The sequence below is a fragment of the Salmo salar genome, chromosome ssa26 (genome assembly GCF_905237065.1).
Source record: "Salmo salar chromosome ssa26, Ssal_v3.1, whole genome shotgun sequence".
Taxonomy (NCBI): domain Eukaryota; kingdom Metazoa; phylum Chordata; class Actinopteri; order Salmoniformes; family Salmonidae; genus Salmo; species Salmo salar.
Genome location: NC_059467.1, coordinates 30,609,860 through 30,635,891, shown reverse-complemented (window position 1 = coordinate 30,635,891; position 26,032 = coordinate 30,609,860). Strand labels below are relative to the sequence as shown.

At 42.2% G+C, this 26,032-nt stretch overlaps 3 protein-coding genes across 4 annotated transcripts; 1 reads left to right on the top strand and 2 right to left on the bottom strand.

The window, feature by feature from the left end:
• Positions 1-6,567: 6,567 nt before the first annotated feature.
• Positions 6,568-7,785, bottom strand: lt4r1 (Leukotriene B4 receptor 1). Its single transcript, NM_001140748.1, has one exon. It carries the CDS (start codon positions 7,678-7,680, stop codon positions 6,622-6,624), a length of 1,059 nt encoding a protein of 352 aa, NP_001134220.1. The 5' UTR covers positions 7,681-7,785; the 3' UTR covers positions 6,568-6,621.
• Positions 7,786-8,020: 235 nt separating this feature from the next.
• LOC106587608 (leukotriene B4 receptor 1-like) lies at positions 8,021-9,566 on the bottom strand. The gene has a single exon (XM_014176168.2). The coding sequence runs from the start codon at positions 9,544-9,546 to the stop codon at positions 8,473-8,475; it is 1,074 nt and encodes a 357-aa protein (XP_014031643.1). The 5' UTR covers positions 9,547-9,566; the 3' UTR covers positions 8,021-8,472.
• Positions 9,567-11,319: 1,753 nt separating this feature from the next.
• Positions 11,320-25,035, top strand: LOC106587607 (E3 ubiquitin-protein ligase AMFR). 2 transcript variants are annotated; one of them, XM_045708162.1, is made up of 14 exons: positions 11,320-11,473; positions 12,053-12,440; positions 12,549-12,641; positions 12,989-13,153; positions 14,017-14,169; positions 15,169-15,209; positions 19,427-19,559; positions 20,404-20,537; positions 20,787-20,897; positions 21,075-21,277; positions 21,464-21,570; positions 21,816-21,950; positions 22,175-22,362; positions 22,876-25,035. In XM_045708162.1, the coding sequence occupies exons 2-14, from the start codon at positions 12,153-12,155 to the stop codon at positions 23,024-23,026; spliced, it is 1,902 nt and encodes a 633-aa protein (XP_045564118.1). In that variant the 5' UTR covers positions 11,320-11,473; positions 12,053-12,152; the 3' UTR covers positions 23,027-25,035. The 2 variants fall into 2 exon arrangements, with proteins under 2 accessions (XP_045564118.1, XP_045564117.1); XM_045708161.1 differs by having other exon boundaries at positions 11,324-11,622.
• Positions 25,036-26,032: the final 997 nt, after the last annotated feature.

Below are 26,032 nucleotides of genomic sequence, written 5' to 3'. Positions count from 1 at the left end.
TCTGAGGTCTTGGCTGATTTCTTTTGAGTTTCCCATGATGTCAAGCAAAGAGGCACTGAGTTTGAAAGTAGGCCTTGAAATACATCCACAGGTACACCTCCAAATGACTCAAATGATGTCAATTAGCCTATCAGAAGCTTCTAAATCCATGACATCATTTTCTGGAATTTTCCAAGCTGTTTAAAGGCACAGTCAACTTAGTGCATGTAAACTTCTGACCCACTGGAATTGTGATACAGTGAATTCGAAGTTAAATAATCTGTCTGTAAATAATTGTTGGAAAAAATACTTGTGTCATGCACAAAGTAGATGTCCTAACCGACTTGCCAAATCTATAGTTTGTTAACAAGAAATTTGTGGAGTGGTTGAAAAACGAGTTTTAATGACTCCAACCTAACTGTATGTAAACTTTCGACTTCAACTGTACATGTAGGTAGGGGTAAAAGTGACTAGGCAATCAGGATAGATAATAAACAGAGTAACAGCAGTGTGTGTGTGTGTGTGTGTGTGTGTGTGTGTGTGTGTGTGTGTGTGTGTGTGTGTGTGTGTGTGTGTGCATGTTGTCGTATGTACGGTAGTCTATGTGTGTCAGTGTAGTATGTGTAAGTGTGTGGGTAGATTCCAGTGAGTGTGCACAGAGTCAGTGCAAATAAAAAGGATGTCAATGCAAATAGTCAGGGTAGCCATTTGATTAACTGTTCAACAGTCTTATGGCTTGGGGGTCGAAGCTGTTCAGAGAAACTGGTTGTGTGAGTGACAGCACACCTGTGTGGAAGGACATAAAATAACTCAATGGTAAGTCTTGGGAAAATGTCTCATAAAATGCGTTATATTTCCTATTGCTTATACATACAACATACCAGTGGTGGAAAAAGTACCCAATTGTCATACTTTAGTAAAAATAAACATACCTTAATAGAAAATTACTCAAGTAAAAGAGAAAGTGACCCAGTAAAATACTACTTGAGTAAATGTCTAAAAGTATTTGGTTTTAAATATATGTAAGTATCAAAAGTAAATGTAATTGCTAAAATATACTTCATTATAGAAAATGTATGGAGTAAAAATAACATTATTTTCTTTAGGAATGTAGTGAAGTAAAATTAAAAGTTGTCAGAAAATAAAAATAGTAAAGTACAGTTACCCCCAAAAACTACTTAAATAGTACTTTCAAGTATGTTTACTTAAGTACTTTACACCACTGCAACATACAGTATGAGGTGTTGCATGCATTATTTTTCCTAAGGCCTATACATATCTCATAGCTAGGCTACAAGAAAAAAACATCTGTACATTCCTGCAGGTACTTGTCCAGGCACATGGCGCACGTCTGCTGCCTCTCGGGAGCCCTGTGAATTGTTAATCCATGGCCTGGTTCCCAGGATAGTGTGTTTTGTTGCTCTCTAGGCCCATTCCTTCTGTACTTTAGGTAACTATGGGCTGTAGACAATACAAAGGAAAGGACTTTTGTCTCATCACCTCTTTTCACCCTATTGTTTCCCCAAGCCTCTGGAGTGGTGGATCCCTTCACATTGAAATTCTTCTGGTGAAGGTCTTTCTCTCACTCTCGCTCTCTCTCTCTCTCTTTCTCTCACTCTCTCTCTCTCTCAGCCTCACTCCCACTGAGTGTATGAAACTCAGATGAAAGCTTTTAAGTCCTGCTTTGTCAGAGAAAGTGTGTTTAAGACATTATATTGTTGGTGGTTTCCTATATTACAGGGACTATGATGTATGATGGGACTGTGATGTATGATGTCTCATAAAATGCATTATTTTTCCTAAGGCCTATACATACAACAAACCAGTGGTGGATGATGGGACTGTGATGTATGATGGGACTGTGATGTATGATGGGTCTGTGATGTATGATGGGACTGTGATGTATGATGGGACTGTGATGTATGATGGGACTGTGATGTATGATAGGACTGTGATGTATGATGGGACTGTGATGTATGATGGGACTGTGATGTATGATGGGACTGTGATGTATGATGGACTGTGATGTATGATGGGACTGTGATGTATGATGGGACTGTGATGTATGATGGACTGTGATGTATGATGGGACTGTGATGTATGCTGGACTGTGATGTATGATGGGACTGTGATGTATGATGGGACTGTGATGTATGATGGGACTGTGATGTATGATGGACTGTGATGTATGATGGGACTGTGATGTATGCTGGGACTGTGATGCATGATGGGACTGTCATGTATGATGGGACTGTGATGTATGATGGGACTGTGATGTATGATGGGACTGTGATGTATGATGGACTGTGATGTATGATGGGACTGTGATGTATGATGGGACTGTGATGTATGATGGACTGTGATGTATGATGGGACTGTGATGTATGATGGGACTGTGATGTATGATGGACTGTGATGTATGATGGGACTGTGATGTATGATGGGACTGTGATGTATGATGGGACTGTGATGTATGATGGGACTGTGATGTATGCTGGGACTGTGATGTATGATGGGACTGTGATGTATGATGGACTGTGATGTATGATGGGACTGTGATGTATGATGGGACTGTGATGTATGATGGGACTGTGATGTATGATGGGACTGTGATGTATGATGGGACTGTGATGTATGATGGGACTGTGATGTATGATGGACTGTGATGTATGATGGACTGTGATGTATGATGGGACTGTGATGTATGATGGGACTGTGATGTATGATGGGACTGTGATGTATGATGGACTGTGATGTATGATGGGACTGTCATGTATGATGGACTGTGATGTATGATGGGACTGTGATGTATGATGGGACTGGCATGTATTTCCCACGTGTTTCTATCTACACATAAAGGGAATTGCCATAAAGTAGTCGGTCTCTATGTTTTGTGTTTCCTTCAGTGAGTGTTAATGGTGAGAAACTTCACTCATGCTGCCAAACATACCCTCGTAAAACTGACCATACTACCAATCCTCGACTTCAGCGATATAATTTACAAAATAGCCTCCAATACCCTACTCAATAAACTGGATGCAGTCTATCACAGTGCCATCCGTTTTGTCACCAAAGCCCCATATACTACCCACCACTGCGACCTGTACACTCTTGTTGGCTGGCCCTCGCTTCATACTCGTCGCCAAACCCACTGGCTCCAGGTCATCTACAAGACCCTGCTAGGTAAAGTCCCCCCTTATCTCTGCTCACTGGTCACCATAGCAGCACCCACCTGTAGCACGCGCTCCAGTAGGTATATCTCTCTGGTCACCCCCAAAGCCAATTCCTCCTTTGGCCGTCTCTCCTTCCAGTTCTGGAACGAACTACAAAAATCTCTGAAACTGGAAACACTTATCTCCCTCACTAGCTTTAAGCACCAGCTGTCAGAGCAGCTCACAGATCACTGCACCTGTACATAGCCCATCTATAATTTAGCCCAAACAACTACCTCTTCCCCTACTGTATTTATTTATTTTGCTCCTTTGCACCCCATTATTTCTATTTCTACTTTGCACTTTCTTCCACTGCAAATCTACCATTCCAGTGTTTTACTTGCTATTATTGTATTTACTTTGCCACCATGGCCTTTTTTGTCTTTACCTCCCTTATCTCACCTCATTTGCTCACATTATATATAGACTTATTTTTCTACTGTATTATTGACTGTATGTTTGTTTTACTCCATGTGTAACTCTGTGTTGTTGTATGTGTCAAACTGCTTTGCTTTATCTTTGCCAGGTCGCAATTGTAAATGAGAACTTGTTCTCAACTTGCCTACCTGGTTAAATAAAGGTGAAATAAAATTAAAAAAAAAAAAAATTCAATTCTGAATGAACTTATCCTTTCTCTCAAGACTAGAGAGACAATCCTACTCTGACAATCTGTGACCAATGGTTTACATGTGTTTGACACCCTGCTAACTTTTTCTCACACACTGACGGTTGTTTCCTCATTTTGCACCACACGTTCAGAGCTTGGCTGATGTGCTCAGCACATATAACTCACCTCACACCATTTACCCACTGTAATTTTCCATAATTACATTGTCCCACTGATAACTGTGACTCACAGAAAGTCAAAGAGGAGATGATAATCAGTGTCAAACCTTTTTCAGTGTCAAACCTTTTCAGTGTGCAGTTGAGTGTAGCCTATTACACCACATGCAAGCAACATCAGTGAAGCAAGACATGACCCAAGGCCATTGGTTAGTTGACAGTCATATGATGTATGTAAGCCTCAGGCTGTTTCGGCCTCTGTCAGTGTGACACCAGTGGATTTTAGTCAGCAGCCCAGGTCCCAGAGCAGTGATGAAGACCAGAAGTGAAACTGTGAAATCCACAGGAACCACAGGCTCATCCTCACATAGACTGACCAGGCTGGCTGAAACATTCACATTTATTGGTTAGGCTTAGGTTCAGACAAGACAGGAGCACCTGCTAGGGCTGCAGCCAGCACCACCACACACACAGCTGTGATTACTGGAGACAATGTCACAGTATACATTTTCACAAATATACAGAGGGTAAAGGAGATCACCCCTTACATTAATATTGTACACACTACAGGAGCAGGTGAAAAACAATTTAGGCAGTGTTGTCCTGTAATTGGGTTGTGTTGACACAAGCTGCCCTGCCCAGCCCTGGAGTAGTCTCCTGCAGTAATTATTCCATTCAGTGTGTGTGTGTGTGTGTGTGTACGTGTGTCTGAGTGACAGCGTGACACATTGAATAGAGCCAAGCTTACTGGAGCAGGATGAGACAGAGCCCCGTCTGACTCCCAGCCAAACGCTGTGTGACTCACTCCTTCAGATGAATACATACGGAGACACTGTGGAGCCTCTTGATGGTCAACACAGTAATAAAGCTACTCACATCTTACCTAATATATAGTGAAATTACACCTTAGCGTACGTCTTTTAGGCGGGTTCATTTACAGTTGATATAAAAGTTATATAGAAACTGTGCTATTAAATGGAGAGAGAGGGCAATGACTTTTGAATGTGTCAGAATTCCACAGTCATTGGAAAATAGGTACACTACCACCAATTGGACTATAAGGACTGATGGATCATCACTTACAATCAATAGTATGATATTGATGAAAATAAAATGTATCCTATTTGAATAAAATGTTTAACTAGATTTAGCTGACATAGGAAACCTCCTAGCCCAACAAAAACAATATGGTTTTCTCTCCAATATGACTGTGCCAAAGAGTAGTACACAATTCCTCATTTCGTCAATGGTCAAAGGGGACACAAGGCAGATTTTCATGTTGCAATCTCCGTAGATGAGAGGGAAGTTGAAAGCATGACTCGTGCTGTCGCAGAACAGATGTTTCGTGTAGACCGGAAAAACAGAACTAGCAGATTTATACTTTCTGACTGCAAAAACATTTTTGTAACACTTTTAATTAAGCAATAATGCACGAGGAGGTGTAGTATATGGCGAATATATAAGCACAACGCTTTGCGGAGTGCCTGGACACAGCCCTTAAGCGTGGTATATTGGCCATGTATCACAAATCCCCGAGGTGTCGTATTGTTATTATAAACTGGTAACCAACGTAATTAGAGCAGTAAAAATAGATGTTTTTTCATACCCGTGGTATACGATCTGATATACCATGGCTGTCAGCCAATCAGCAATCAGGGCTTGAACCACACAGTTTATAATGGTCTTTGAAACACTTTGAACACATTTCTTTAAGTGATATTTCTTTTTAAATAAGTATTATTTTATTTAATAAACGCATAAATGGCTCCCGAGTGGTGCAGCGGTCTAAGGCACTGCATCTCAGTGCAAGAGGCATCACTAGAGTCCCTGGTTCGAATCCAGGCTGTATCACATCCGGGCATTGATTGGGAGTCCCATAGGGCGGTGCACAATTGGCCCAGCGTCGTCCGGGTTTGGCCGGGGTAGGCCGTCATTGTAAACAAGAATTTGTTCTTAACTGACTTACCTAGTTAAATAAAGGTTAAATAAAAAATATAAATAAATATGGCATGGGGTACATACACATGTTCATTGACTTCATCTATAACAATGAAATGATCAGTATGAAGACAGTTGGAAAACTCAGTATGACAGGAAGAGGATATTATCTGTGGTTGCCATTATCATGAAGGCTAAAGCTGTGGGTGAAATATATTCTATCCAGATCAGGAGGGTCTAAAATAAATGTAGTGAGGCAAGGCCTCAAGATAAGCAGCTGAATACATACAGTACACTCAGTCATTATACTCATATCATATAGCTTCAGACAAACATATACAGTGACACTATGTTCTTTTTTTCTATGAAGCTCTTTCTTCTGTGGCACGTGGAATATAAAAACATTTGAGCATGAAATGAGCATTATACCACAACTGAAAAATGTGTCTAACACAGTGGGGCCTACATAGAAAAATGTGTATATGTTAAAAAGTATTTCAAATGTTAATTCAAATTCACTACAGGTAAAATGATATACAGAACCTATTTTAATGTTTTTATATGCATTATGTTTGACATAAACATTACTAACAATTGCTCTTCTACATTTTAAGTTAATTAACATTTAGAAACAATGTGACAAATCAAACTTTGTAATTTACACACAAAAATCTTTATCAAAAACATATGATAAACATCGTTTTCAGTCTCAGGAAGAAACATTTTCACATATATTTATAATTACATCCATTTGTTCCTTAGTCTCTGTGACACACTGGGAGCTGTGGCTCTGTGTCTGAGAGATGCTTGGTCTCTTGGTCACAAAGGACAGTTCTTTAGTCCCCTCTCCGGGAGCCGTGCTTGAGATGTGCCGGAACAATTTCTGAATGCCTGTCTCCCTCAGGGAACTCCGGAACGTACGCGCCACAAACACATAGAGCAAAGGGTTGACCGAACTACTGATGAACACGAGCGCTCCAGCGATGAAAGTCATGGTGGTTCTGACGCTCTCTATACGCGCTGCGGCCTCGCGGTGGGAACCCTTGATGGTGAGGATGACGAGGGAGAGCACGTTGCCGACGTGGTGAGGGGTCCAGCATAATGCGAACACCACTACCATGCTTGCAATCAACCCCATGGACTTACGCTTGGACTTAAAGGTAATCTGTGCGATGCGGCTGTAGAGACAGCTGTAGCAGACCACAAGAATGCAAAAGGGGACAGCAAAGCCCACCAGCGTCTCCAGTAGAACACAGACTGCCTCCTGGCCGTCTGAGGTGTAGTCCCTGTACAGGCAATGCTCCTCCCCAGGGTCCCCCTCCACCACCTGGGTGGGAAAGACCGGGGTGCTGAATAGGAACGCAGCAGCCCACAGAACAAGAAGAACTTTATTCAAGGCCTTCTTCCTCCTCCAGCCGGCTGAGGCAAAGGGGTGTCGCACAGCGACAAAGCGCTCGACGCTCATGAGGGTGATGAGGAAGACGCTGCTGTACATGCAGGTGTTGATGACGTACACCATGGCCTTACAGGATGCCTCCCCGAACACCCAGGAGTGGGCCAGGGAGTAGATCCACAGGGGCAGGGTGATGAGCACCAGCAGGTCTGCAGCAGCCAGGTGGAGGATGAGCACCATGGTGTGGGAGCGCTGCTGGACGTGCCTCAGGATGGTCCAGATCACCAGCAGGTTCCCCGGGACCCCCACCAGGAACGACAGGCCCAGGATCACACACGCCACCACTGTCCCGCCAGCAAACTCATCAAGAGCCATGGTGGACTCTGAAGCTGAAGACAGCTGATGATCGAACGGTTCTGGTTGATGCTGCCGATCGCCTTGCCTCACCTCGCTTTACGTGCCTTCTATCTGGTGTACATACTCAGACAGAAAAAAAGTGCTGCACCAGCAAGCTTTCACTTCCCTTTAACTTTGCGGAGGAGAACAGGAAAGAGGTTGGTTTTTCACAGAGCCATCATTCTGTGAGAGACATAGCACTGAGTCATCCAGTGGGTCCTTATTATGGCACTGTCTGGAAAAATATATCTTCTGAGATATTTTAAGAGTTCAAACAATTGTATTGACCACAAATAACTTTTATTGAAGTGATATGAACTTGAGATCAGATCTTTTTTTTTATTGTGATCAAATAGAGTAAGGCAGTGTGATATTTTATGTAACATGAATTTCAAGAGAAAATGAAGGTTAAATAAAATAAATAAAATAATATTCAAGGAATTGTAACATGATCATGAATAAATGTTATTTAAATTATACCACTTTATGAGCAAATGCAATAGCTTTATTGTGTTGAAATGGTCACAATTGAATTACTTGTGTAAGCTTTTCTCACCGTATATCACAAGCGCCACAACAATATCTACATTTTGTACCATGATCATAAAAATACAACTTATAATCAAACTTCTAGATTCCATCCATATTTATTTCTCATCAATGCTGACATCTGAATCAATGATCAGGTCACAGTTTTCATTTGACATTTTAGTCATTTAGCAGGCGCTCTTATCCAGAATGCTCTCATCCAGCGCGACCATCTCTGTAGTCCTACACGGTAGTTATGTCTGTGGTATTGTTGCAGTCTGGCCTTACTGAGGACATTGTGTTTTCCGGTCCTATTGTGTTGCCAGATCCTATTGTGTTGCCAGATCCCCTTAGCTTGGAGGAGGTGTGTGAGGAGAGTTCCTGGAACAGCCTGACCATGCGGGACTCCTGGAGACTGCTCTGGAAGTTCCTTGCAGCGAAGGAATAGAACACAGGGTTCACAGAGCTACTAATGAAGGCCAGCGCTCCAGAGATAAACACTATTGCAGTCTGGGCCACTGAAACAGGCACAGCATCATCTGGATCCTCTGTCAGGATGCTGACTAGGTCTACAGTGTTGAGGACATGGTGAGGAAGCCAGCAGAGAACGAAGGCTACCACCACACTACTGATCAGAACTGTCGACTTCTGTTTGCTGCTGCCGAAATGCATTGTCCTCAGGTGTGTTGCTACTAGACAGTAACAGACAGCCAGAGTGGAGAAGGGGACCACGAAGCCCACCAAGGTCTCCAGGCATAAGAACACCACCTCTTGGGCCACTGAGCTGTACTCGCTGAAAAAACACTGCTTAGTCCTATTGATCTCATCGATTGAGCGGGTAAGAATGGATGGGATCCCAAAAAGGAAAGCCAGAGCCCAGATAGCCACTAGAGCATTGTCCATAATGGCCTTGGTCTTCCAGCGCAACATCTTGAATGGGTACCGGATGACAAGGAAGCGCTCGACGCTCATGAGGGTGATGAGGAAGACGCTGCTGTACATGCAGGTGTTGATGACGTACACCATGGCCTTACAGGATGCCCCCCCGAACACCCAGGAGCGGGTCAGGGAGTAGATCCACAGGGGCAGGGTGATGAGCACCAGCAGGTCTGCAGCAGCCAGGTGGAGGATGAGCACCACGGTGTGGGAGCGCTGCTGGACGTGCCTCAGGATGGTCCAGATCACCAGCAGGTTCCCCGGGACCCCCACCAGGAACGACAGGCCCAGGATCACACAGACTACTGATCGCCCTACGGTTGACATTTCATTAAACAATGCATCATCATCGTCTGAGATGGAGGAGCCCGAGCTCTTCATTTTGCACTGCAGTCAACTGATGTTTCCTAAGAAATAATGATTTTGTCTGGGGAGTACTTCCTTATATCACCCTTGGCCTCAAAAGCAGTAACGGTCACTTTACTTCTGTAATAAAACAAACAAGGGTTTCTGTCTGAGTGTGACAGGAAAGTAATGTGGTTAGCTAGATGTGACAAAGAAAAATGAACAGGTTGTTAAATATTTGATGTATTTTTTATTGTATTTATTTTTTACAGTAGATTATGTATGCCTTCCCCATTACAGTTTTTACAATAATTATTTTTAGTGTGTGAATGCATTGTGTTGGGTGCATTTTACATTAACCCCCCTCCACCCCCCCTTTTTTCCCACTGACTCTCTTGCACTGGCTCTACGCACACTCAGTAGACTCTACCCACACATACTACACTGACACTCCAACACACACACACACACACACACACACACACACACACACACACACACACACACACACACACACACACACACACACACACACACACACACACACACTACATACGCTCACACACACAAAACACACAAACACACACATGCATATTGACACCACACACTCACACATAGACACACTTTCACACTTTTTCACTCTCTTCACATGCACTGTTGCTACTCTGTTTATTATTGATCCTGATTGCCTAGTCATTTTTACCCCTACTTACATGTACATATTACCTCAACAACCTTGTACCCCTGCACATTGACTCGGTACCGGTACTCCTTGTATATACTGTAGCCTCGTTATTGTTAATTTATTGTGTTACTATTTTTCTTTAGCACATTTTTTTTCTTACTTTTTTACTGCATTGTTGCAAGTAAGCATTTCACGGTAAAGTCTACACCTGTTGTATTTGGCGCATGTGAAAAATAGCATTTTATTTGACATAGGGTTGACTCTTTTCATTGTTATTATTGATTACTCTACTGCATTGTTGAGGAAGCTAGTGCATAAGCATTTGACTGCACCTTTTATACCTGCTGTAAACAGGGTTTGTCATGAATTAATTAAACAAATGTATTCGATTTTTTGGATGGGTAGGTTACGTTCTAAATGTAACCTATTACAAACTTGTCATCAGTAATATAACTAGGATAACACAAACTCAGTAACATAATCTGATTACTTTCACAGTTACCTGTCCAAAACTGTCCAAAACTGTAATCCTAGTTACATTACTTTTGGATTACTTTTTCCTTAAGAGTCATTAGAAAAAAGATAAAAAGGATCCATCAAACTCATTTGGTGTGTCTTCATACAAGTTTCTGACTTGAACAAACTAAAACGTGCACCTTTTTTTTAATGTTGAATTGAAAGTCATTGAGAAAACAGAGATTTCAGAATTTATTTTTTGCAAACATCCTTTCTGGATAAAAAAGTAATCCAAGAAGTAATCATCTAGTTTTTCAAAAGTATCTGTAATCTGATTGCAATATTTGTAGCTGGTAAAGTAAGTGATTACAGGTAATTGTTTTTCCTAATTAGACATGTAGTTGATTACGTGTAGTCAGTTACACCCCAACCCTGATTTTACTGGACAACATTGCGCTTGATAGACGTTTATTTTGAAAGTTGTTGTGATGACGCTCAGAATTTCATGTCCTGGGTCTCCAGCATAGATTGTATATCTCCAGCCAGAGAGAAATAAACAAGATGTCGTCAACACATGCCGCGTTCATACACTAGACGGAACTAGGAAACTCGGAAATGTCCGACTTGCTAACTGGTTGAAGTTAATCACGTGTCGCGTTCAACGACTTATCAAAAATGGAAATTTCCGAGTTTCCTAGTTCCGACTAGTGTGTGAACGCAGCAAAAACCACGGATCGGGGAATTTTAACGTAGTCTACTGTCAACCTCAACAAGAGGAAATTGGATATGAAGTTAGCTAGTTAATGTCAAATTGATTAATTTGTAAGTTGAGTGAAATGTCTTTGCTCAAATTTTAACCAGACTGGTTCGGTGTATTTCATAATCACCAGCTAGCTAACTAGCTAGTTGCTAATGCTAGCTAGTTAGCAACCTCTGCCGAGTACGGAAACATCAGATAGACTCTGGGACAGGTAACGTTAGCTAGCTAGAGAGTTTGGACTATTTAACTCAACAGCTAGCAAGCTAAAGTGCTAATTTATAAGCAATATCAGGTCCTCTATAGGAGTTTATTGTTTTATTTGAACTATACAAACTTGTAGCTAACAGCTAGTTAGCTTCCATGCTAACATTAGTCTAGCACTCACTAGCTAGCTGGACCAAAATGGGCGTTGTTTTGATAGCGGTAGCTAGTTAGTTAGCTAATAACAATATGAACTTAACTAGCAAGTTTAGCTGCTCAGCTAGCCCTCTACAACTCTCTGGCCAGTGAAACAACACTAGAAACTATTACTAGACAGAGAGGGCTTGTTGCTCAGGCTTACTACCGTTACACTAGCTAGCTAGTTCCATGCATTACCATTACCTACAGTAGCTTTACTGATTTGTTTTCCTTCCCTGCAGGTTGTTGACAGAGCTAAGGTGTGGTGGAAATCAGCGTCAAGCCTATTAGGCCTAACTTCACAAGTCTTGTGTGTGAGAGACCTCCAACATTAACATTCCAATGCCTCTGCTATTCCTGGAGAGGTTTCCCTGGCCCAGTCTGCAGACCTACACAGCGCTGAGTGTGGTTCTGCTGGCTGGAAGCATCTTCAGTGCCTACACTACTGTGACAGAACAGGGGTTTGGGGTTCCAGACATGGACGAGCCTCCTCCACCTGCACCCTTAGAAGGGGATAATAGAGGCGGCCTAGGCCTAGAACATGTGACTAGCGATGATGTTGTTGGTGCAGATACAGAATTGGCGACCACTGTTATGTGGTACCTGGTCACTGACAGTCTCTTTGTATGGGTAAGTCTTATTCAAGATAGGCTCAACTCAGCCAAGCAGCCAATATTGTTGTTACGTTACTTAGTTGTTACATGGTTGCTAAGTGGTCTGCTCTTCTCTTCTACTCAGGTGTTGGTGAATACAGCTTGCTGTTCTCTGATGTTAATTGCTAAGATGATCCAGTGCATGGTTTTTGGGCCCCTCCGAGTCAGTGAGAAGCAGGTGAGGCTTGGAGTTCTGGTGGTAACCTAATAACTGATATTTGGGATAATTTGATAAGCCCTGTGTGTACTCACATGTCAACATGGTACTTGCATGTTTTCTCAAGTGTTTGCTTTTTGGCATGTCACCTTATTGAAGGTTAGGCATCTGTGTTTATGTAAACTATAGTACAAATGTCCTCCACAAATAGTCTGCAAAACAAGATCTTATCATTGAAATCCACACTGGTGGTTTGAGTCTATTAGTGTACTCTGACCACTCCATCCATGTTCTAATGTCTTGACCTCTCCTCTCTCCACCCCTCTCTCTTCCCATCTCCTCTCTACTCCACTCCTCTCTCTCCTCAGCACCTTAAGGACAAGTTCTGGAACTTCATCTTCTATAAGTTCATCTTTATCTTCGGGGTGCTGAACGTTCAGATGGTGGAGGAGGTGGTCATGTGGTGTCTGTGGTTCTCTGCCCTGGTCTTCCTCCACCTCATGGTCCAGCTGTGCAAGGACCGCTTTGAATATGTACGTCTCATCAACCTCTAACAGTACATTTTAGTCATTTAGCAGACGCTCTTATCCAGAGCGACTTACATTGGTGCATTCATCTTAAGATAGCTTAACACTTTACTGTTGGTGTCTTTATGAATGCATTCATTAACCTTTATAACAGCTATATAACAACATTTGTCATAAGTAGTTTTAAATAATTATGAATAACGGCATGATATAAAGGTTCAATTCCATTTTTTTTTATGTTATAAAACTAGTTATATTGGGTAACAAGTGCTATTACACAGTATGCATGACAACTTATTAGAGTACTGAATAAAAAACTGAAATAAGGAAATTACAAAATGTAGATGGGCCCACCCACTGTCCTGTAGGGAGAGTGACCTTATTGACTTGTTTACACTGTAAACATATATACCTATGTTAGATGCCAGTGATATGACGCTGTTGGCGATACATTCAGTCACAGTGAATGCCATAGACCGGGTCTCTTTCAGGTCCAGGCCAGACCTATTAATAAGCCTAGTTCTTGCTGTATGTATGTAGGCCAGGGTCTTAGGTTTAGCTAATGTTTCAGTCGCTTCATAGACTCCAACTACAGAGTGGGGGGAGTACAAAAAAAACTAAGATGAACATTTAGGTAGTGTGCTGTAGCTATAGGAAAACAGAACATCACACCAGTCTATTGAAAGAGTAGCCATGAAGTCTGCAACCACTCCTAAATTGTTATTCTGTGTGTCGGTCGCTCTTTTTATGAAAGTACAAGTTATATGTATATGTAAGCATGTCCGTCTACATCTGTGTGTGTGTTTAGTAATCTCTCTTTCTGAATGAATGTATACAGTAGGTTAATGTGTACCTGTTCCCCCTTGCAGCTGTCCTTCTCCCCCACTACTTCTATGAACAGCCATGTGCGTGTCCTTACCCTACTGGTGTCCCTGCTGCTGGGCTGCTGTGGTCTGGCTGTGGTCTGTGGTCTGCTGGGCGCTGCCCATGGCATGCACACCCTCTCCTTCATGGCTGCCGAGGTGAGGACCTGACCCTAAAGAGTTCACCAGCTTGTAGTCCTAATAAACAGAAATGAGTTCATTCAGCAATTCCTATGGGGAAAGAATAGGGTTTTGGAATGGACACCGAAAATAAGGTCTGAGGTTAACACAGACTTAGGATATGTTATACGTTTTGTTCTATGAGAGAATATCAGTCAGTTAACATCACCTTTATGATTTATGAAGCCTTTCAGATTACATAAATGTTTCAAAATTCACAAAAAGTGACGTTAGCTGATGAAGATTCTTATAGAACAAAACGTTTCAGATCTCCTAAGCCTGTGTTTACCACAGACCTTATTTTCGCCGTTTATCTAAAAACCCTACAAAAACGGTTAATTTCTCCATAGACTTTGTCCAACGAACCATGGCAGAGTTAGTGCCTACAAAAAGACCCCCTTACTATTGCTCTCTATTGGGCGGAGAGTATTTCTATAGGCACACCCATTGGTGTAGACTAGAGCAGGGCTGGCTAAACCTCCTGGGGAGTTGGGACTACCATCCTGCAGGAGTTTGTTCTAGCTGTTTTATTGTAAATTACAGTAACAAGGAGGTTTTATCAGTCACAAATTAGTATTACGTCATTGTCATCAGTTACATTTATTGATGCACTTTCTTCCACTGCAAATCTACCATTCCAGTGTTTTACTTGCTATATTGTATTTACTTTGCCACCATGGCCTTTATTGCCTTAACCTCCCTTATCTCACCTCATTTGCTCACATTGTATATAGACTTATTTTTCTACTGTATTATTGACTGTATGTTTGTTTTACTCCATGTGTAACTCTATGTTGTTGATGTGTCGAGCTGCTTTGCTTTATCTTGGCCAGGTCGCAATTGTAAATGAGAACTTGTTCTCAACTTGCCTACCTGGTTAAATAAATGTGAAATAAAAAAATAAACATTTGTTTCCCACAAAAAAAAGGATGTATAAAATACTTATGTATAATTCATATGTCTTTCTCTGTCTTTCAGTGTCTGCTGGTCACTGTGCGGACTGGACATGTCATCATGAGGTAAGACCCTTCCTTGCAGAATGCAGAACCTCTTGCACTGCAACACAGATGACATAGCAGATCTAGAATGAACCAGTTCTAATATTAGCATACTATTAGATGTGTTACCATGAGCACCCGTTGAAAGACTGCTTTGTGCTACAGAGGGTGATCATGATGACTTGCAGGCAGCTGTATTTATTGGAGTGGTTCATTAATTAGTTATGCTAAAACATTATACAAAAACCCTGTCAACAGTAGCCAAGTGTATGAGTTGTTGCATTGCTTTGAGTTGTCTGGACACCCATAGCATTAAGCGCCTATCAGAGTCCAAAACGTGTACGCACAGTGTTCTAGAATGTTGGACCGTTGGCTTTCGTACTTTTTGAATTCTCAGCACGGCTCAAACAATTTCTCCAACTGTCAACACATTAAAATGAATAGAGGAACGCGTGCGCAGAGCTGAGTTGGTTGGGAATTTTGGGGAGGTGCGCGTTCGGCCTGGCCCAGTGAGAGTTAAGCTAAGTGATGATCTACAACTATTGATTAGCGCAAGCAAAAATAAGTTGATGCTGGTCTGGCCTTAAAGACTATGTACTCTTATCTCCAGTCAGAAGAGGACTGGTCACCCTACAGAGTCTGGTTCCTCTCGACAGTGGCAAGAATGTATGTGAACTCTTTGGAATTACCTGGATTTCTGCATAAATTGGTCATCATATAAGTCACAACAATAGTCATCATACAAGTCACAACAATAGACAAACATCGTGTGCTTAAACTAATAACATACACATTTTTGTATTTTTCTTGTCTATATTGAATACATCATTTAAACATTCACAGTGTAGGTTGGAAAAAGTATGTGAACCCCAAGGCTAATGACTTCTCCAAAAGCTAATTGGAGTCAGGAGTCAGCTAACCTGGAGTCCAATCAATGAGACGAGATTGGAGATGTTGGTTAGAACTTCCTTGACCTATTAAAAAAACACAAAATTTGAGTTTGCTATTCACAAGAACCATTGCCTGATGTGAACCATGCCTCTAACAAAAGAGATCTCAGAAGACCTAAGATTAAGAATTGTTGACTTGCATAAAGCTGGGAAGGGTTACAAAAGTATTTCTAGAAGCCTTGATGTTCATCAGCACGGTAAGACAAATTGTCTAGAAATGGAGAAAGTTCAGCACTGTTGCTACTCTCCCGAGGAGTGGCCGTCCTGCAAAGATGACTGCAAAAGCACAGCGCATAATGCTCAGTGAGGTAAAGAAGAATCATAGAGTGTCAGCTAAAGACTTACAGAAATCTCTGGATCATGCTAACATCTCTGTTGACGAGTCTACGATACGTAAAACAATTAACAAAAATGGTGTTCATGGGAGGACACCACGGAAGAAGCCACTGCTGTTAAAAAAAAACATTGCTGCACGTCTGAAGTTTGCAAAAGTGCACCTGGATGTTCCACAGCGCTACTGGCAGAATATTCTGTGGACAGATGAAACTACAGTTGAGTTGTTTGGAAGGAACACTATGTGTGTGTTTTTAAAAAAAAAACACACACAAAAAAAAAGGGCACATCAACCTCATCCAAACTGTAAAGTATGTTGGAAGGAGCATCATGGTTTGGGGCTGCCTCAGGGCCTGGACAGCTTTCTATCATCGACGGAAAAATGAATTCCCAAGTTTATCAAGACATTTTGCAGGAGAATGTTAGGCTATCTGTCTGCCAATTGAAGCTCAACAGAAGTTGGGTGATGCAACAGGACAACGACCAAAAACACAGAAGTAAATCAACAATGGAATGGCTTCAACAGAAGAAAATAGGCCTTCTGGAGTGGCCCAGTCAGTCCTGACCTCAACCCCATTGAGATGCTGTGGCATGACCTCGAGAGCAGTTCACACCAGACATTTGAGGTTGACCGATTAATCGGAATGGCCGATTTAATTAGGGCCGATTTTGAAAGTTTTCATAACAATCGGTAATCTGCATTTTTGGACACCGATCATGGCCTATTACATTGCACTCCACGAGGAGACTGCGTGGCAGGCTGACTACCTGTTACGCGAGTGCAGCAAGGAGCCAAGGTAAGGTGCTAGCTAGCATTAAACGTATCTTATAAAAAACAATCAATCTTAACATAATCACTAGTTAACTACACATGGTTGATATTACTAGTTAATCTAGCTTGTCCTGCGTTGCATATAATCGATGCGGTCGGTGCCTGTTAATTTATCATTGAATCATAGCCTACTTTGCCAAACAGGTGATTTAACAAGCGCATTCGCGAAAAAAGCACTTGTTGCACCAATGTGTACCTAACCATAAACATCAACGTCTTTCTTAAAATCAATACACAAGTATATATTTTTAAACCTGCATATTTACTTAATATTGCCTGCTAAGATGAATTTCATTTAACTAGGGAAATTGTCACTTCTCTTGTGTTCCGTGCAACAGAGTCAGGGTATATCCAGTAGTTTGGGCCGCCTGGCTCGTTGCGAACTGTGAAGACTATTTCTTCCTAACAAACGGGGGATGATTTAACAAAAGCGCATTTGCGAAAAAAGCACAATCGCTGCACGACTGTACCTAACCATAAACATCAATGCCTTTCTTAAAATCAATACACAGAGGTATATTTTTAAACCTGCGTATTTAGTTAAAAGAAATTCATGTTAGCAGGCAATATTAAACTAGGGAAATTGTGTCACTTCTCTTGCGTTCATTGCACGCAGAGTTGGGTATATGCAACAGTTTGGGCCGCCTGGCTCGTTGCGAACTAATTTGCCAGAATTTTACGTAATTATGACATAACATTGAACGTTGTGCAATGTAACAGGAATATTTAGACTTATTGATGCCACCCGTTAGATAAAATAAGGAACTGTTCCGTATTTTACTGAAAGAATAAACGTTTTATTTTCGAAATGATAGTTTCCGGATTTGACCATATTAATGATCTAAGGCTCGTGTTTCTGTGTGTTATTATGTTATAATTATGTCTGATTTGATATTTGATAGAGCAGTCTGACAGCTGTGGTAGGCAGCAGCAGGCTCGTAAGCATTCATTCAAACAGCACTTTACTGCGTTTGCCAGCAGCTCTTCGCAATGCTTCAAGCATTGCGCTGTTTATGACTTCAAGCCTGTCAACTCCCGAGATTAGTCTGGCAATACTAAAGTACCTATTAGAACATCCAATAGTCAAAGGTATATGAAATACAAATGGTATAGAGAGAAATAGTCCTATAATAACTACAACCTAAAACTCATTACTTGGGAATATTGAAGACTCATGTTAAAAGGAACCACCAGCTTTCTTATGTTCTCATGTTCTGAGCAAGGAACTTAAACGTTAGCTTTTATACATGGCACATATTGCACTTTTACTTTCTTCTCCAAAACTTTGTTTTTGCATTATTTTAACCAAATTGAACATGTTTCATTATTTGAGACTAAATTGATTTTATTGATGTATTATATTAAGTTAAAATAAGTGTTCATTGTTCATTCAGTATTGTTGTAATTGTCATTATATGTATATAAATAAATAAATCGGCCGATTAATCGGCACCGGATTTTTTTGGTCCTCCAATAATCGGTTTTGGCGTTGAAAAATCATAATCGGTCGACCTCTACCAGACATCCCAACAATATTGCTGAACAAAATTCCTCCTGACCGTTGTGCAGGTCTGATCCGCAGCTGCAGAAAACATTTGGTTGAGGTTATTGCTGCCAAAGGCGGGTCAACCAGTTATTAAATCCAAGGGTTCACATACTTTTCCACCCTGTACTGTGAATGTTTACACAGTGTGTTCAATAAAGACATGAAAACGTGTAATTGTTTGTGTGCTATTAGTTTAGGCAGACTGTGTTTGTCTATTGTTGTGACCTAGATGAAGATCAGATCAAATTCTATTACCAATTTATGTGGAAATCCAGGTATTTCCAAAGGGTTCAAATACTTTTTCTTGCCACCTGTAGGTTTTTTCCTAGGTTCCTGCCTTTCTAGGGAGTTTTTTCTAGCCACTGTGCTTCTGTATCGGCATTGCTTGCTCTTTGGGGTTTTAGGCTGGGTTTCTGTATAAGCACTTAGTGACAGCTACTTATGTAAAAAGGCCTTTATAAATACATTTGATTGATTTGTGGTGTGTACAATTCAAAAGCATAAGTGCTAAAATGTTCAAATAAAAAGGCATTATTGGGACCAGGGCAGGGTTCTGACTAAGTCTGTTTCTCTGCAGGTACACCATCCACCTGTGGGATCTGAACCACCCAGGCACCTGGGAGAGTAAGGGTTCCTATGTCTATTACACTGACTTCATCATGGAGCTGTCTATGCTGTCCCTGGACCTTATGCACCACATCCACATGCTGGTGAGTGACAGAGCCGGGAGCACTACGGGCTGGTATTAGTAAGGGAACTAACTGAATGGGTAAGAGAACCACCGAGAGGCCCACAAGATGGCTGACTGAACTAGCCTGAATTTAAAATAAGGGCTCTATCTCAATTTGTCTTTCTTCAATTCCTTGCATTCTATCTCCTCGCCACCTCAACTGTATTGGTGGAGAAGGTCCATGGTGTCTCCTCTCAGATGATGAGAGTAATCGAGGAAAGATGAATTGAGAGAGAACCACAGTATTCAGTTAGATGAGAGTTGAGTTTGACCTTAGAGCTGTGTTTAACGTTTCACTCCCGTCTCCCCTCAGCTCTTTAGTAATCTCTTAGAGCTGGGTTTAATGTTTGACTTCCCAGTCTCCCCTCAGCTCTTTAGTAATATCTTAGAGCTGGGTTTAATGTTTGACTTCCCAGTCTCCCCTCAGCTCTTTAGTAATATCTTAGAGCTGGGTTTAATGTTTGACTTCCCAGTCTCCCCTCAGCTCTTTAGTAATATCTTAGAGCTGGGTTTAATGTTTGACTTCCCAGTCTCCCCTCAGCTCTTTAGTAATATCTTAGAGCTGGGTTTAATGTTTGACTTCCCAGTCTCCCCTCAGCTCTTTAGTAATATCTTAGAGCTGGGTTTAATGTTTGACTTCCCAGTCTCCCCTCAGCTCTTTAGTAATCTCTTAGAACTGGGTTTAATGTTTGACTTCCCAGTCTCCCCTCAGCTCTTTAGTAATATCTTAGAGCTGGGTTTAATGTTTGACTTCCCAGTCTCCCCTCAGCTCTTTAGTAATATCTTAGAGCTGGGTTTAATGTTTGACTCATGTCTCCCTTCAGCTCTTTGGTAATATCTGGCTGTCCATGGCCAGTCTGGTGATCTTCATGCAGCTGAGGTATCTGTTCCATGAGGTGCAGCGCCGCATCCGACGCCACAAGAACTACCTCCGTGTCATCAACAACATGGAGGCCAGGTCTGTCTACTGACCAGCCTGCTGATGGCTCTCACTGTCTTGTATATACTACATCCCTACTGTTACTTATTAGGTGATGGGTGGTGTTCTTTCACTCTTAGCTGAGACTCAGTGTATGAAGCTGTAGCAGTGTGTGTGAATCTAGTCTCTCTGCTTTCTTATGACGGGCTATCTCGCTGTTAGCTATTTAGCTATTCATGAGACTAGTGCAGTTGTTGATCTAGATTTGTTATGCTCTGTGCCTCTCAGGTTTGCAGTGGCCACAGCCGAGGAGCTGGTAGCCAACAGCGATGACTGTGCCATCTGCTGGGACACCATGCAGACAGCACGTAAACTGCCCTGCGGACACCTCTTCCACAAGTAAGAGACTGACCCAGCCACCTTGGCACCTCTAAAATCCCATGAGTCATTATTTCCTCACACTTGATTGAATGTGGCATTATGTGGGTGATGTTTTGATTGACACTAAGTGTTGTGTCTGTACCTGTGTTTGCTGCGTATCTGTGTACATTAACGTTCCTGTTTGCTATTCTTCAGTTCATGCCTGCGGTCGTGGCTGGAGCAGGACACGTCATGTCCAACATGCAGGATGTCCCTGAACATCAGTGGTGATGGAGGCCCGGCCAGAGGCCAGCAGCAGGGGGCTGGCCTCCCACTGGAGAACAACCTGGGCCCTGGGGGCCCCGCTGCAGACGCCAGACAACACCTCAACCAACACAATCACTTCTTCCACTTTGATGGTAAGGCCATACAGACTTGTTTTACAACACAGGTGATCTCACTGAATGGACTATATTGAGTATGGTTGATGATTATGAGTTCTGGCATATAACATGTTGATAGTCACATCGACAGACATCACACTGTTAGAGACATTTCTTATAGTGCACATTTCAGGTAGTGATTATTGTAATGTCTCCTCCCAGGCTCCCGCATCGCCAGCTGGCTGCCTAGTTTCTCAGTAGAGGTGATGCACACCACTAACATCCTGGCTATCGCTCAGCAGGCCAACAACTCTCAGCTCAACACCATGGTGAGTCACAGCCTTACTCTAATCCCCTCCCTGGACACCAGGGGATTCTCCTTTCAGCATGTTTCTTTAGTCCTGGACTAGGTTTAATCCTTCCAAGAGGTCTCGCAAGCATCATCTGAGCTTTGAAGATTGTTTTTACACCTGCTTTTCATCAACAGCTTTGTTTTCAATGTATTCATTGCAGCAATATGACTTGACTAGAATGGAGGTGGCTGCTGGGTGACATAGTGTTCTACTCCCCACAGGCCCATCAGATCCAGGAGATGTTTCCTCAGGTTCCCTACCACTTGGTGCTGCAGGACCTGCAGTTGACTCGCTCAGTGGAGGTCACCACCGACAACATCCTGGAGGGACGCATCGTGGTGCCCTTCCCTGCTCTGGTAGGTCCTCCAGTTCAGTTCATTGGTTATTTTGACCATGGTGATCCACATATAGACCCCAGAAGGCCTACACTTTCCCCTTGTGTGTGATTGTACTGCCTCTTTCTGAGGGTTAGGTAGAAAAAGAGAGCGATTGAGTTCAGGATCTAGTCAAATGTGTTTAAAGGTGTATACTGTGGTGTTAACTGGTGTTGATTAAAGATGTCTTGCCTCTCCCCCTCCAGGCGGCTGAGCGTTCCCCCGTGCAGGTGAACCCAGGCCCAGAGGGGGCAGGAGCCAGTGGGGGGGTGGAGACTGCTCCCAGCGAGCTGAACAACATGGAGGTCAGAGGGAGCCGTTTCTCCAAGTCTGCAGAGGAGAGACAGAAGATGCTGCTGCAGAGGAAGGATGAGCTGCTGCAACAGGCACGCAGGTACTGTACTGTCACCACCGGCAATACTAGACCTGTCTGTCAAACGAAACGGGTGTATTCAGTTAGGGGAAACCTTCCCAGCTTTGCAGATAGAAATATAGCTAACCCTATTCAACTTGGCAGACAATCATATCTTATTACGCAATCAATTTCTGTCTGAATGTTTTGCAACGTGACCAGGCATCCTGAACAGGCCTCAGCTGACAGTCTACTTAGATAAGAGCAAACTCCTGTTGCTGTCTTGGTGGTAGTTTCTTGTCTGTTCGGTCAGGGTTCAGTCACTGGCTCTTTTACTGAGTAACTACAGTAGCAAAATAGATCTATTGTAACTAAATGACTGAGATCACCGTCATGTTTATAAGGACACACCATAGCAAAAGTTTAGCAAAATGAAAGTTTCTTATTGGACTGGTTCAGACACTTTCTCCCTGCTACTCTCTGTTTCTGAGCATTTCCTTCCGTTTCGTGTCTGCTGAACACAACCCACATTGACTTCCATTCATTTCCCCACAGGAGATACTTGAGAAAGAGCCCAGAGGACGAGGAGGACCTGCCCACTCTGGAGGAAGACGCCCCTGTCTCAGACGTGACCATGCTGAGACGCAGGACCATGGCAGCAGCTGCAGAGAGACGCATGCAGAGCCAACCAGACCCTGCTCCCTGAGACTATACTGGACTGTAAACTCCCACCTGGACAGTCTCACCTCGAACCCACACCGAATGCCCTTGGAGTGTCCACCAAACTCCTCACGTCCCACCTAAGAGGCACTACCACCGAAAGAGCTCTTTACGTTATATGATCAATGGAATTACCTAAATAAATTCATTACATTACAAAGTGTTATACGAAGCCTGGGCTTTGGCTGCGCAGGGGCTCTGCTGTTTTAGGCTGCCCTAGTGAGATATGAGAACTGGGCCTTGGGAATGGTACCAGCCTTCCTTGAACTTTCACCAGGCACCAGAGGCTTAATTGGACATGGATCACCAGTGTTTTAAAGAAGTGGTGGGTGTCTGTCGAGTTTCTGAAATGCACAGTAAAACGCCACCTCGCACACCTGTCATCACATAGCTCTAGCCCCCAGCTTCACTAGACTTACCTGTCATTCTCTTTACTGGCCATGATGGGGAAGGAAAGAGCATGGCGTCATAGTCTGAGGATTCTGCTGAGGTTAGTTAGGGTTTGTTAAGGTGCTGTTGCTACATACAGCTCATAGTGTAATGGAGTGGGACATAGTTTGTATTGGTTTTATTCAACAACAAAAATATTTGTGTTGTAATGGGCTGAGATTGATATTGATATCATTTGTTGGGTTGATAACATACTGATGTTATTTTATAAAAATGGAGTGAAAACTGTGAATTAAGAGTAGGTTTAATAGATTAAAACATTGAAGCTTTTTTTTAATTTTATTTAAGAGAATGTCACTTTAGTATTACAGCCTCTTTGAAATATGAATGTACTTTATCCACATAATGCTGCAGAGAGAGTAGAAGAGTTTAAATTCTGGCCGTTGTGGAGACCTGGTTGTTAATAATGTGTTAAATGTCACATATCCACCTGAGAAAGAACACTATCTAAATAGGAAGACGGAATAGTTTTGTCTCCAGACAGTTAAACTCTCACCAGTACAGAGTTATAGAAGACTGGCTCCCTGACCTCTAGGTCAGCCAGTGGTTTCTATCTGCGGTGTGTATACCTCGAAAACTTCCCAAAGCATACCTACACTGTATTAAACATCCATTGATACATGTACAGAAGACTGTATGGGCTCAGAGGAGTTGGGTTGAGGTTTGAATACTGATGAACCTATCTGATTCACTCACTCACACTCCATTCCTACACTCCATGTACTGGTAGGCTTATTCTTGCAGACGATATGTAGGCCTATGTGTTGGATTCTTGCAGACGATATGTAGGCCTATGTGTTGGATTCTTGCAGACGATATGTAGGCCTATGTGTTGGATTCTTGCAGACGATATGTAGGCCTATGTGTTGGATTCTTGCAGACGGTATGTAGGCCTATGTGTTGGATTCTTGCAGACGGTATGTAGGCCTATGTGTTGGATTCTTGCAGATGATATGTAGGCCTATGTGTTGGATTCTTGCAGACGGTATGTAGGCCTATGTGTTGGATGTCTTTGATAACTCTAAAGGCTTTTTAATGTTGAGTGGGTGTTGTGCGTGAATCACAATGGAATGCTTTAGTTTACATTTACCCCAAAGAACATTGATCCCATGAACTTCCACATGATGCAGATGTCTTTCTTTGAGATGTGCATATTTTTGTGTGTTTGGTTGATGCAAAAGATTTCTCTCTTTCAGCTTGTTTCATCTGTGGGATTGTAAGAAGTTCCTACTAACTGTGTTTCAGAGATGCACCTTTTGTCAAAAACAAAATACACTCGTCAGTTTTTCATTGACTCAAGCTATTGATCAACTCATATTTTCATATCCATGTCATATTTTCATATTCATAAGGGGTTATTTTTGTAACCATTGTATATTCGATCTAATCAAAAACATTAATTAATCTTTTGGACTGAGCTTTCCTCATATTTTGTGCCTAAATCAAGAATAGTTATATGGTTTGATTGTGTAAATAATGTAGTTTTTGTAAGAACTGCTCAAGTAACATGAACAAAATATCAATAATAAACAGAGCTTCTCTACAGCCTTTTAACAAACTAGCTTTTCTTTTCCTCCTGTCGATAGGCCAAGTACCCCTAGGGGTCCTAATATCCCAGGTTGGGAACCACTGCTATAGACATTGAGTAATCTCTTTCTAGACAGATGGGTTTCCTCCCACAATGTTACCACTGAGGGAGTTTGATTCAGCTGAACCGCAGTGCACCGGGCTATGTAGGGAGGGAGGAGCACCCTTCTCAAATGGAACAGTAAGCTGCACCCCCTCGGTCATGTTGTCAACAAGGCAGGATGATGCATCGTTCAGAAACCTACATCCTCTTTAACCAATTTTTTTTGCATTTTCTAACTTTTTCATTGGGAATGCAGATAGTGTTTTTATCAAAAGCAATACTTTTAGCATGTGAAAACAGAGTCCTAAAATTTACTCCACATGCTTAACCTATGGCCACTTTTGTTTTGAGCTGACTCTACCGTCGGCCAAAATGGAGTACCTGGCTCACGCCCGGGAGGCAGCCAGTTCCAAAACAAATGCAATCAACGCTAACCCGGTTTACCCGGCGCAGTCCCAGGGCATTAATCAAATACCCTCAGTGTTCCAGCATACACAGCTAGGTTTGGGATTTCTGAGATTAGGCTATGAGTACAATACTTAAGGGGGCAATCCTTAGTTGAAACAATAACAAAGCGGTCGCCCCACTGTTCCGGTAAAAAGCTCAAGGATGGGCCTAGATAAATGTAACCACTCTCAAATGCATAGACAGAGCTGTGGATGCAATATATGAAAATTATAGTTTTAATCATGTTTTGAGGCTATACAGTGTTTGTTTACATTTACAATGTTTACAAACATTGGAGTAAAGCAAGCTTATATTTGGGGTTCTGATGGGATATGACAGTTGAATTAAGCATAAATGAAGCATAAATTATATATTATTTAAAAAGTCAATGGGTACATATTCATTTATATATCCAAAAATGTATGTGGCAACTGCAGATTGCCCCTTTAAAGGGCTGGCTTCCTG